The 11,627-nt window shown below is 64.5% G+C and overlaps 1 protein-coding gene across 2 annotated transcripts; it reads left to right on the top strand.

The window, feature by feature from the left end:
• Nucleotides 1-1,498: 1,498 nt before the first annotated feature.
• Nucleotides 1,499-10,470, top strand: SLC6A8 (solute carrier family 6 member 8). Of its 2 annotated transcripts, none has more exons than XM_045802416.2 (13): nt 1,499-1,846; nt 3,497-3,628; nt 4,667-4,916; nt 5,428-5,560; nt 6,445-6,579; nt 6,669-6,772; nt 6,861-6,985; nt 7,548-7,660; nt 7,773-7,910; nt 8,029-8,110; nt 8,195-8,295; nt 8,376-8,546; nt 8,912-10,470. In XM_045802416.2, the coding sequence occupies exons 1-13, from the start codon at nt 1,585-1,587 to the stop codon at nt 9,050-9,052; spliced, it is 1,887 nt and encodes a 628-aa protein (XP_045658372.1). In that variant the 5' UTR covers nt 1,499-1,584; the 3' UTR covers nt 9,053-10,470. The 2 variants fall into 2 exon arrangements, with proteins under 2 accessions (XP_045658372.1, XP_045658371.1); XM_045802415.2 differs by having other exon boundaries at nt 1,503-1,846; nt 8,008-8,110.
• Nucleotides 10,471-11,627: the final 1,157 nt, after the last annotated feature.

The raw sequence follows: 11,627 nt of genomic DNA, 5'->3' as shown, positions 1-11,627 counted from the left end.
ACGATGACCCCTTCCTTCTCCATCCCATGGCTGCTCTTAACTCTGCTCCCCTGCTTCTGGGGGAGCTGCGGAACACCCTTGCTAGGGAGGCCCAAAGGTCCTAGGGAGAGAAGCTCTGCAGGTGGGGGGCTGGGGCCTCTCAGCTGAGGCCTTTGGGGGAGGGTCTGTGCACCTGACAGGCACCAGGGGGCAGCCTTCCCCTTTTGTGCCAGAATTTTCTCCAAGTCTGGCAGGAGATTGGGGGCAGCAAGCATCCCTACCACCCCTCCTTGGTGACGAAGTGTAGCTTTGCCAGGCAGGCTTGTCTCTGTCCACTGAGGAGACTCATTGAGACCTGTCACCCCAAGAGCTGGGACTCTGATCTCCAGCTTCCAGGGTTCTATCGCTGAATGCCAGGAGGCAGGGTGGTGCCCCTGGCAAAGGCCCCAGCACACCTGGAGGCAGAGCCCCACTCCAGCCTCTCCTTGGCCGGCCCGCTGAGCACGGTTCCTCAGGAGGCAGAAGCGCCCTGCAGCCCCTCTGGTGCAGGGAGCAGGGCACCTGTAGGCCTTGGTGCCCAACACTGGCCCAGGCCCTCGCTGGGAGTCGGGAGAAGGGTCAGAGAGATGGGACGGGCTAGAAGGATGGAGAAGAGGAAAGCGGGGACCGAGGATGGCTAGAAGACAGCCAGGGAAGTGGCTTTCCTAGAACCAGGAAGGGCAGATTAGGAGGGGCGATCTGGGCGGCAGCCCGGCCCAGGTGAACTTGGGTCAGGCACGGCCCCGTCCCTGGGGAGGAGGTACAAGCCGGCGCCCCAGGTAGCAGCCATCCTGCTTCCCGCTGGAGTGGCGTCTCCTCCTCGGGAGGAGGGAAGGAGGAGGTGGGCGGAGTGACGGGGAGGGCGGGACGAGGGGGAGGGGGACCAGCCCTGTCGTGGGGGTGGGGCGACAGTGACATCACCCCAGAGTCGGTTCTTAAGCGGCAGCCGATCGGACCGGGAAAGAGAGGGACGGTCGGAGCGCGGTGGCCAGTCGCTGAGCCCGCCGCGGCCCCAAGAGCGGCTGGAGCCGCCGCCGCCGGGAAGGAGGGGCGAGAGCGCCCGGGCCGTCGCCGCCGCCGTCGCCGCCGCCACCGCCACCACCGCCGGAGCCGCGGGCGAGCCGGGCAGCCGCGCCGGCCCGGGCCGGGGCGGGGGTCGCGGGCCGCAGGCCCCTGCTCCGGCCGCCGCTTGCAGACCGTGGGCGCCCGATGCCGCCCGCGTCCCGCTAGGCTGAATCTCGGGCCCGGCGAGCCGCCGCCGCCGCCGCCCGAGCCGCGGGCAGGAATCTCGGGAGCCACCGCCGCCGCCCGGCCGGGCCCCGCCGCCGCCCGCGCGCCCCCGGGCCCCCGACACACATGAGATTCTTCAGGCTCACTTTCAAGTGCTTCGTGGACTGCTTCTGACCGCGCCGCCCCGCCTCCCCGACCCCCGGCCCGGCCGCCCCCGGCCCCCGGCGGGCCCGCGCCTTCGGGGCCCCCCCGCGCCACCGGCGCCCCCCGCCGCCCGTCCGCCTGCCCCCGCGAGGAGCCGCGCCCCCCGGCCCGGCCGCGCGGCCCGCCGGGGCCATGGCGAAGAAGAGCGCCGAGAACGGCATCTACAGCGTGTCCGGCGACGAGAAGAAGGGCCCCCTGATCGCGCCCGGGCCCGACGGGGCCCCGGCCAAGGGCGACGGCCCCGCGGGCCTGGGGGCGCCCTGCGGGCGCCTGGCCGTGCCGCCGCGTGAGACCTGGACGCGCCAAATGGACTTCATCATGTCGTGCGTGGGCTTCGCCGTGGGCCTGGGCAACGTGTGGCGCTTCCCCTACCTGTGCTACAAGAACGGCGGAGGTGAGCGCCCCCGCCCCGCCGCGTCCCCGCGCCTCCTGGCCGGGGGGGGGGGCCTCCCCCCCGCCCGCTGCCGGCCCCACTGGGGCGCTGGGCCGCTGGGCCGAAGTCCGGGGTACGGGGTGCCGGAGGCCGCCCCTCGCTGGCCGCTGCCGCTCGGTGGCCCAGGCTGGCGGCCTCCACCCCCCTAGCCGGTCATGTGCCTGGCAGTGTGTGGGGGGAGGGGGCCGGCGAGCCTCCTGCTGAAGCCCCAGGACTGCCTCCCCCCAGACTCCTGGTGCAGGGGCCCCGGAGTGATTGGCCACTGAGGTGGGAAGGCGAGGCCTGCCCCCTGGGGGGCTCCCAGAGGTGAGGAGCCCAGGCTGCCCCCGCTGGTCAGGCACACAAGTGGCACATTGTGTGGGGCCCCCACGTGTGCACACACGAACACACACACACACAATGGGCTACTCTGTCCCTCCCCCTGCCCTCTCCTCCCCTCCCTTCCCTTCCCCTCTCTTCTCTTCCCCTCACTCCCCTCTCCTCCCTCCCCTCCCCTCCCTTCCCCTCCCATCCAGTCCAGCCTGGGCCTGGAACACTGGGTGCCTGAGCCAGGCTCGGGTAGCCTGCGGCCTGGGCCGCCTGGCGCCGCTGCTGGACGCACTGCATGCACACCCATGCCCGCCTGCCCCGGCCCAGCTTAGCAACACCCACAGGCACCCATGTGTCCTGCGACTGCAAAGCAGCACTGGGCTTGGGAGGAAGCCACAGCGACTAGATGATGGGTGGGAAACTGAGGCCCAGAGCGAAGGCCTTGGCCCAAGGTCACACACAAGAAGGATGCTGGGACCAGAACCCAGGCAAGCTGCGGCCAAGCCTGACTTCTGAGTAGTGCAAAGCTGAGCCGGGGCAACAGTAGGGGGCTTGGAGAGGAAAAGGGAGCAGACAGGGGCTGCTGGTGCCCAGCTCCCCTTACCCCCCACCTCTGGCCTATGGTCTCTGGCCCTGCCTTGCCGGCCGCCTCCAGAGGCGGGCTCACCAGAGCTTTTGTACCCCACTTTGTCTCCCCCTGTCCTTGATAACCGACACCTCCAGACACCCCCTGTGCCCCCTGGCAAAGGACTGCCACCCACCTACCCACTCTCTTCCATGGACCTTCATACTTGCAGGCAACTGCCTGTGTGCAGGGAAATCCGGGGCTCCCTGTCCTTGCCCAAGCCAGACAGTCCCCCAGGCCTGAGTGTCAGCCATGGCACGCACACGCACGCACATGAACACACCGTTCTTCCCTGTGCTGCCTGGCAAACAGGGAACTGCGACAGGAGGGTATATGTGTCCTCCATGCCTGTTAGGTCACCCTAGGTGACTGTGGGGCCAGAAGCTTTGTGGGTCTAGGGCCCCCCCAACCCAAGAAACAGGGCTGTAAGGGCCCAGAGACTGCCACAGCCCTCCCGACACTCCAACCCCCTTCTCCCCACAAGTCTATTCACCTTGCACCTCTGAGTCAGTGGCCACCCCTGCACTGATTCACCCAGTGGGAACTTCTGATGGGGCCAGGGTGGGGCCCGGAGCTGGCTCCACCCTGACCTCCCAGGGCTTCTGAAAGCCACACTGGCCAGCCAGGGGCTAAGGGGCTGCCCCGTGCAATTGCCCACCCTGTGCTTCCTCCCCCAGGTGTATTTCTTATCCCTTATGTCCTGATCGCCCTGGTTGGAGGAATCCCCATTTTCTTCTTGGAGATCTCGCTGGGCCAGTTCATGAAGGCCGGCAGCATCAACGTCTGGAACATCTGCCCCCTGTTCAAAGGTGAGCAGCCCCAGGCTGGTCCCTCTTATCCTCTCCCTCAGGGACCCCTCCCCCTTCCCACTGCTAGGGCAAAGCTGGCACCCACTTGAGAAATCTTGTCCTATCTCAGCACCAGGCCAGGGTCCCACTGGTGCCCTCCAAGTCATGAGGGGAAGCTGGAGGACCTGCAGACCACCCAGTGACCTTGGGCAGATGGGGACTGGAGTCAGGGATTGGCCTCTCCCCTGAGGCCAGGACGCCCAGGCCTAGCAGGGCTGGGAACAGGTCCTGCCAAGCACACTTGGCCCCCTGGGGACGGGGCTGAGTGGAGGGGTGAGAGCTGATGGCAGGAGATGCTGCCCAGGACCTGTTCCCCCAAGGCCAGAGAGCCAACCTAAGGAGCTTGGACGGGAGCCATGGAGTTCAGGGTCTGAAGGGAAGAACTATTGGCAAAGGTCACTTTAGAGCTCCTTCTGCATGCGGGTAGTGTACCCCCATTATCTCTCAAGGCCCTAGGAGGGACCCCGGGGAAGCCAGGCTTCAGAGAGGCGAAGTGATTGGCCAAGGTTGCCGGCTGGGAGGGTGACTGTCTCCCATACGGCCCCAGGTCACCAGAAAGTCCCCAGCTGCTGAGTACTGGAGGCCACTGGGGACCCAGGTGGAGGCTTGGCCCTCCCTCAACCACCATGGTGGCAGTGGGACCCAAGGAAGGGGACAGGCCTATGCGGCTAGAGAATTCACGGGGCTTTATGCTCTGATTGAGGGGAGGGCTCGAGGGAGGATGCAGGAGGTGAAGCCAGGGGCAGGGGCATATTTTTCCCAGCAGGGAGGCTGGAGGGGGCAGGTACAGATTGGGGAGTTGTCCTAGTGTTGGGACACTTGCCCAAGGGAGGGTCCAGGGGGCTCTCTGCATCTGCTGTCCTCCCACTCCCCACTATCCTCCCACCAGATCTTCTCAGTCGTGCTCTGGAGACTTCTCCAAGCCTGGTAGGGGAGACAAGGGGGAGGGGTGGGGCGTGGCTAGAGAAGAGCCCACGCAGAAACTCCTCTCCTCCCTAGGCCTGGGCTACGCCTCCATGGTGATCGTCTTCTACTGCAACACCTACTACATCATGGTGCTGGCCTGGGGCTTCTATTACCTGGTGAAGTCCTTCACCACCACGCTGCCCTGGGCCACGTGTGGCCATACCTGGAACACTCCCGACTGTGTGGAGATCTTCCGCCATGAAGACTGTGCCAATGCCAGCCTGGCCAACCTCACATGTGACCAGCTTGCTGACCGCCGGTCCCCTGTCATCGAGTTCTGGGAGTGAGTCGGGCACCTCTGGGCCAGTCTCTGCCTGTCCCTCTCTCTGGGCTCCCCACATGGCCCAAGTCTGCAAGTCTGTGTGTGCTGGGGCCCGGCCCCTAGGGGACACAGAGGAGAAGTCACTCCCAGGCCCTGCCTGTCTTCAGGGAGCCCCCAGCACAGTCCCTAGAGGAGCTGGAATGGACGGGCCTTGCTCCTTCACCGTGTCTCAGTCCCAGGCATTGTCACTCCATTGTGCCTGCCAGCCGGGGAGGGGGGATCGTCACTGTGCATGCTGGGGGTGCCGTGGGGCCCGGCCCGGCTACCAGCCCTACTGCCTCTGGCCAGGGGCTCCTGGGCTTCAGGCTCACACACGGTAATACCTCCAGGCCGCAGGCTTGCTTTGGGCCCAGGTGCCCGGGAGGGCCCAACTGGACTTGAGAGCTGCAGGGCGGGGAACACCACCCCTGGGGCAGCTCCCAGTCACTTAACCCTCTGCTGGCGCAGCCCTCATGGGCTCTCCCTCCCCCAGGAACAAAGTCCTGCGGCTCTCCGGGGGGCTGGAGGTGCCAGGGGCCCTCAACTGGGAGGTGACCCTGTGTCTGCTGGCCTGCTGGGTGCTGGTCTACTTCTGTGTCTGGAAGGGGGTCAAGTCGACAGGAAAGGTACGGCTGGAGGCTGGCAGGGCTGGGGGTGATGGCAGGGCTGGGGGCAGCACGGCCGTGATAGGGCCTGGGGGAGAGAAGGGACGTCTCCGCCAAGGACCACTGATGCAACGGGAGGTGACCAGTGCCGGGGCCAGAGCAGGGAGCAGGTCCTTGAATCCAGACCATTTGATCCCCACCCATGCCTGGATAGTCCTCCCCCGCCTCCAAACTCCCCCACCCTTGCCTGGATAGCCCTCCACGCCCCCACCAGACTCAAACCCAGGAGCCTTCCCTCCTGAGGTGGGGAGAAGCCCAGGCAGCAGCCGCCCCTTGCCCGTGTCGGGCCATCCCTGACTGCCCCACTTTCTATTCCTCACTCACTCTCTCTTTTGCTGGCCTGGGGGGATCTGGGCTATGGCTCTCCCTTGCCCGCCTGCCCTGCCCTGCTCAGCGTGGACAGGAGGCAGAAGTCTTTGGGGTCCATGTTGCTGTTGCCACTGTCTCTGGCTGGTCCCGTCTAATTCTGACTACTAAAGACTCTGCCTCTCTGCAGAGAATGACCTATTGTCGGGGGGGGGGGCGCGGGACCTGCCCCCGGTCTGATGTCCCTCCCGCTCCCTGCCTGGGGAAGGCCCTGGCTCTCCCCTCCCGCTGCAGCTGACCTGTTTGCCATGCTCCAGCTGCTGATGCTCCAGTGAGCCTGAGCTTCCCTTGGGAGGAGCCTAGGCTTTGAGGAGTAGAAGGGGGGCTGCTGGCTGGCCTCCCTCTAGACCTCAGAACACACCATGCTGTCGTGGGGGCAGCGTGGCCCACTTGGCCGTCTTGCCGAGCTGGGGGCCCCTAAGGGGGAGGCGGGTGCGTCAGGGCCCCTCTGAGCAGCCGCCCCCACCCCCCACCCCCAGATCGTGTACTTCACCGCTACATTCCCCTACGTGGTCCTGGTTGTGCTGTTGGTGCGTGGAGTGCTGCTGCCTGGCGCCTTGGATGGCATCATCTACTATCTCAAGCCTGACTGGTCGAAGCTGGGGTCCCCTCAGGTGAGGGGGAGGTGGGGGGCGGACGGGATGAGGGGGCGGGCCAGGCCAGCAGGGCCCTTCACATCCTCCCTTGCCTGGCCCATCCCCAGGTGTGGATAGATGCTGGGACCCAGATTTTCTTTTCCTACGCCATCGGCCTGGGGGCCCTCACGGCGCTGGGCAGCTACAACCGCTTCAACAACAACTGCTACAAGTAGGTGCCGCTGCCCGCCCGCCCGCCCGCCCGCTGGCCCGTGGGCAACAGGCAGCCTGACCGGCCCGCGCGGCCCTTCTGCCCCCAGGGACGCCATCATCCTGGCACTCATCAACAGCGGGACCAGCTTTTTTGCTGGCTTTGTGGTCTTCTCCATCTTGGGCTTCATGGCCGCAGAGCAGGGTGTGCACATCTCCAAGGTGGCGGAATCAGGTAAAGACCCCGCCCCTTAGCCCGGGCCCCAGACCGCAGCTGCCATCCTGAGGTACCATGTTCATGAACACACACGCACACAGACATTCTGGGAGATGAGAGAAACCTTTCACTGAACTCGTCACGTCACTCTGGGCCAGAGGAAGGCCTGCTGAGCGGCTGCAAGGCACAGCTGTTCCAGCCAGCTCAGAGCTGGGAGCCTCGTGGGCCAGGCCACAAGGAGCTTTGAACTCCAGTCCATCCATCCCCAGGGCCTTGGCGTATACCCCTCACGTTTGCCAGAGGGTTGCAGAGGGAAAGCAGGGCCTTGCCGAGGTTCCCAGTGACCTGTGACTGCAACAGCAGATGGAGTAAGAGACCAGGAATCCGAGTTAGACACCCGACTCGTCCGGGCTTGAGTGACACCGGCACCACCTTGACCCAAGTGGAAGGGCCCTGGGCCACAGGATGGCCCGGTGTCCTCCATCCGTTTGGGAGGGGGAGGACGAGGGGGGCAAGCAATGACGACAGTAGAACGTGGGTGGGGCACGCCTGTGTCTAAACCCTGCCCCTCCCCCCTCAGGCCCTGGCCTGGCCTTCATCGCCTACCCCCGGGCCGTCACGCTGATGCCTGTGGCCCCGCTCTGGGCTGCCCTGTTTTTCTTCATGCTGCTGCTACTCGGCCTGGACAGCCAGGTTTGCAGGGGGTGACAGAACAGAGGGGGCTGAGAGGGTGGGAGGGGGCATTGGGTGAGGGGAGATGGCCGGTGGGTAGGGGGAGGGGCGTGGCCTCAGCGCCTGGCCACAGTTTGTAGGTGTGGAAGGCTTCATCACTGGCCTGCTCGACCTCCTCCCGGCCTCCTACTACTTCCGTTTCCAAAGGGAGATCTCTGTGGCCCTCTGCTGTGCCCTCTGCTTTGTCATCGACCTCTCCATGGTGACTGATGTGAGTGGGGGCGGGGTGGGGGCTGCCCCGGGCCTCCAGCCGCCTGCCACCTTCCCTGACCCGCCTGCCACCTTCCCTGACCCGGCTCTGTCCCCAGGGCGGGATGTATGTCTTCCAGCTATTTGACTACTACTCGGCCAGCGGCACGACCCTACTCTGGCAGGCCTTCTGGGAGTGCGTGGTGGTTGCCTGGGTGTACGGTAGGTCTGGGTCGAGGGGCGAGCTGGGGGCGTGGCCCGGTGCAGGGGTAGCGGGGGTCTCTAGCTCCAGCCCTCCCGCCCCAGGAGCTGACCGGTTCATGGACGACGTCGCCTGCATGATCGGGTACCGACCTTGCCCCTGGATGAAATGGTGCTGGTCCTTCTTCACCCCACTGGTCTGCATGGTAAGGGCCAGGGGAGGCTGAGCAGGGGGAGGGACGCCGCGGGCCCGCCACCGGCTGAGAGCAGGGGTTCTCACCCACAGGGCATCTTCATCTTCAACGTGGTGTACTACAAGCCGCTGGTCTACAACAACACCTACGTGTATCCGTGGTGGGGCGAGGCCATGGGCTGGGGCTTCGCTCTCTCCTCCATGCTGTGTGTGCCCCTCCACCTCCTGGGCTGCCTCCTCAGGGCCAAGGGGACCATGGCTGAGGTCAGTCGCCCGTACCGCCTCTCCACTACGTACTCCCTCCTCCCTTGCACCGGGTCAAGGCATCACCTCCAAAGGGCCCATTCTCCCACCCACTAGGACGGACCCCCGTGCTAGGAGTCTTGGGCCAGCTCGGCAACGGGGGGGGGGGGTGGACGGAAGGGAAGGAATGCCGACCCTCCAGGGCCTGAGGTCATGGGGGGAGGTAGCCTCTCACCCCTTTCCCTCCTCGAGTGGGGTGTGGTCAGTACCCACGGGAGGAGGGGCCCTGGTCTCCAGCAGGCGGCAGGTGGTGGGAAGTGGAGAGGCCGAGGGGCCTCCCCTCCCGTCCATCGCCCAGGGACTCAACGTGTCCCTCTCTCCTGCAGCGCTGGCAGCACCTGACGCAGCCTGTGTGGGGTCTCCACCACTTGGAGTATAGAGCTCAGGACTCAGATGTCAGGGGCCTGACCACCCTGACCCCGGTGTCCGAGAGCAGCAAGGTGGTGGTGGTAGAGAGCGTCATGTGACAGGCACCCTGGCTCCCATCACCAGCTCACCCTCTTGTAGCCATAGCAGCCCCTGCTTTAGCCCCCTCACCCCTCCAGGGGGCTTGCCTTTCCCTGACACTTTTGGGGTCTGCCTGGGGAGGGGGGGAGGAAGCACCACGAGTGCTAACTAAAATATCTTTTTTCTTCCATTTTTAATAAAACGCCAAAAATACCACAACCCACCAAGAATAGATGCCTCCCCACCCCCCACCCCCCAAGCTGGTACACAGGCTGCTTCCCAGGCCCTGCCGACCACCCTCCCCCTCGTGCCCGCTGCAGATGTGTCTTCCCCAGCCCCACCACGCCTGCCTCTCCCGGTTCTGCCCCGTGCACCCTCGGGTGGCCCCTCCACCCTAGAGGCAGCAGTGGCAGCTGGGGGAACTGGGCAGGAGAGGGGAGCAGGAAGGCGAGGGAGGGGCAGCAGAACCAAGGCGACTACTTCAGCTGGGCTAGACACCCCACCCCCCACCGTCCCTATTCTAGAAGCTTAGAGAGCCAGCCAGCAATGGGACCTTCCGGTTCCTGCGCCAATCGCCACCAATATCAATTGTGTGAGCTTGTGTACGAATGCATGTGTGCGTGAGTATGTAGGGTCAACCTAGATCTCTCTTAGCAAAGGTGAATACCAGGTGTAAACTGTGCCTGTGGGCAAATGAGGCTTGTATTTTGCACATTTTATAAAAACTTGAGGAAAGAGATTTCTGCTTGTATATTTCTAAAGAGGAAACAGCCCAACATCCCTCTCCCTGCCACTCCCTGTCCCTTTCAGCAGCCCCCTAGTCCTCTGCCCCAGCCAAGGAGTGTGAATTTATAGATCTAATTTTCATAGGCAAAAAGCTTCAAGCTGTTGAGCGTGCGAATCTGTCGTGTGGGTATGCATGTGTAGTCCCTGGCCCCAGACTGGGGTGGAAAGAGTGCACGGCCGGGGGCGGGGGGCGGAGGGGGAGGCTTCCAGGAGCATCCCCACACCCCCTCCGCCGACAAGTCCGCGGGGTGAGCAGATGCAGTGTTGTGACCCCGGGGATCTGGGGCTGCTCACCTGGCATGCTCAGGCTCGCCCACACCCTGCCCCTCCTCCCCCCGGGCTGGGCATGACTGCAGGGATCTGAGGTGGGCACCAGCCAGGGAAGGGATCCCAGGCATGGCTCCCACCTGTGAGCTTAAAGCTGATGCACTTCCCACATCTCAAGTCTTCCATGTAGCAGCTTTAATTAACCCACGTGTGTGTCACGTCCGATCCCGAGACAGCCGAGTGGACCCTAGAAAGGCTCCCCCCACACCACCCCGACATCGGTCGGAGAGGTGGGACTGGGTGAGGGCGGGGGTCCAGCGGGGACATTCTTACTGTGCTAAAAAGCCACTGCAAACATAGCAATAAAAACATGTCATTTTCCAAAGCTGGCTCCTGCTCCATCTCTGATTGTCATGAGGGAGGGGTGGTGGGGGGAGGGAAGGTGTTGGGGCTGCAGGGGTGGTGGGGAGGCCTCCCACCTCGAGCTGCTTCCTCGGGCAAGCATTTGTTCTGAGGGTCCCTGCACCCGGCCTTGTGCCAGGACCTGGGAATAGAGCAGGTACCAAAGCCGGCAGAAAGCCTCTTCCCCACGGAGCTGACATACTTGGGGAGAGAGGATAACAGTATGGTGGAGAGGAATGCCAGAGCAGGAAAGGTGGGTGGGAAGTCATGGGTGCTGAGATTCCTAAAAGGTGCCCAAATGCTGCACTGAACAGATAACCTTCCAAGGCGCAGGCAGTGAGGGGCAGGTGAATGGGAGGCTTGGGTGGCCAGTGAGAAGGCTGCAGCAGGGCCTGGGGAGGCGGACAGCAATGGGACCAGGATGCTAGCAGCATAGGGGCCAAGTCTTCAGATTAGGCACCTGTTTGCAAGGTGGAGCCAACGGAGCTGTGGATGGCTGGGATGCGCAGTTCAGAGAAGAGTCAGGGAGACCCCGTGAGACTGAGACTAACCCTGAGCACTTGGGCAACAGGAAGGGTGGCATTGCCAGGCCCTGCACCCAGAAAGATGAGGGAGAGAAGGATGAGGGAGGAGATGGTGGCACTTGACTAAGGGCCTGCTATACCAGAGATGTCACCTCACTGGAAATGTCTAGTCGGCAGGCGGACAAGGAGTCTGCAGTTCCAGAAAAAGTCGGACTGTAGAGAACATTAAAGGTTCTCAGCCCATAAAGACAGCCCTGAAAGCCCTGAGCCTGCATGAGCTCACCAAGGGCGGCCGAGAGCGGGTGCAGGGGGAGAAGCGGCCCACGGCACCGAGCCCTGGGGCCCTGGGACACTCGGAGGTGGTAGAGAAGAGAGGGAGCTGGCAGCGGAGACTGAGGAGGGGCAGCCAGAGGGCTGGGAGGGACCCCAAGAGCGCAGGTGCGGGGCGACCTCCTGGAACCGGAATGAGCCGCATGCACACATGCATGCGCGCACACCGGGGAGGGGGTGGTCAGGGAGGAGGGAGTGATGGGCTCCGCCGGGTGCTGTTGACCGCCGAGGGAGGAGGGGAGGCCCCAGCAGGCTCGCTGCGCTTGGCAACGAGCTCCTGGACACC

The sequence above is a fragment of the Ursus americanus genome, chromosome X (assembly GCF_024610735.1).
Source record: "Ursus americanus isolate L20-20 chromosome X, mUrsAme1.1.p, whole genome shotgun sequence".
NCBI classification, from domain to species: domain Eukaryota; kingdom Metazoa; phylum Chordata; class Mammalia; order Carnivora; family Ursidae; genus Ursus; species Ursus americanus.
This window is presented reverse-complemented; position numbering and strand designations above follow the sequence as displayed.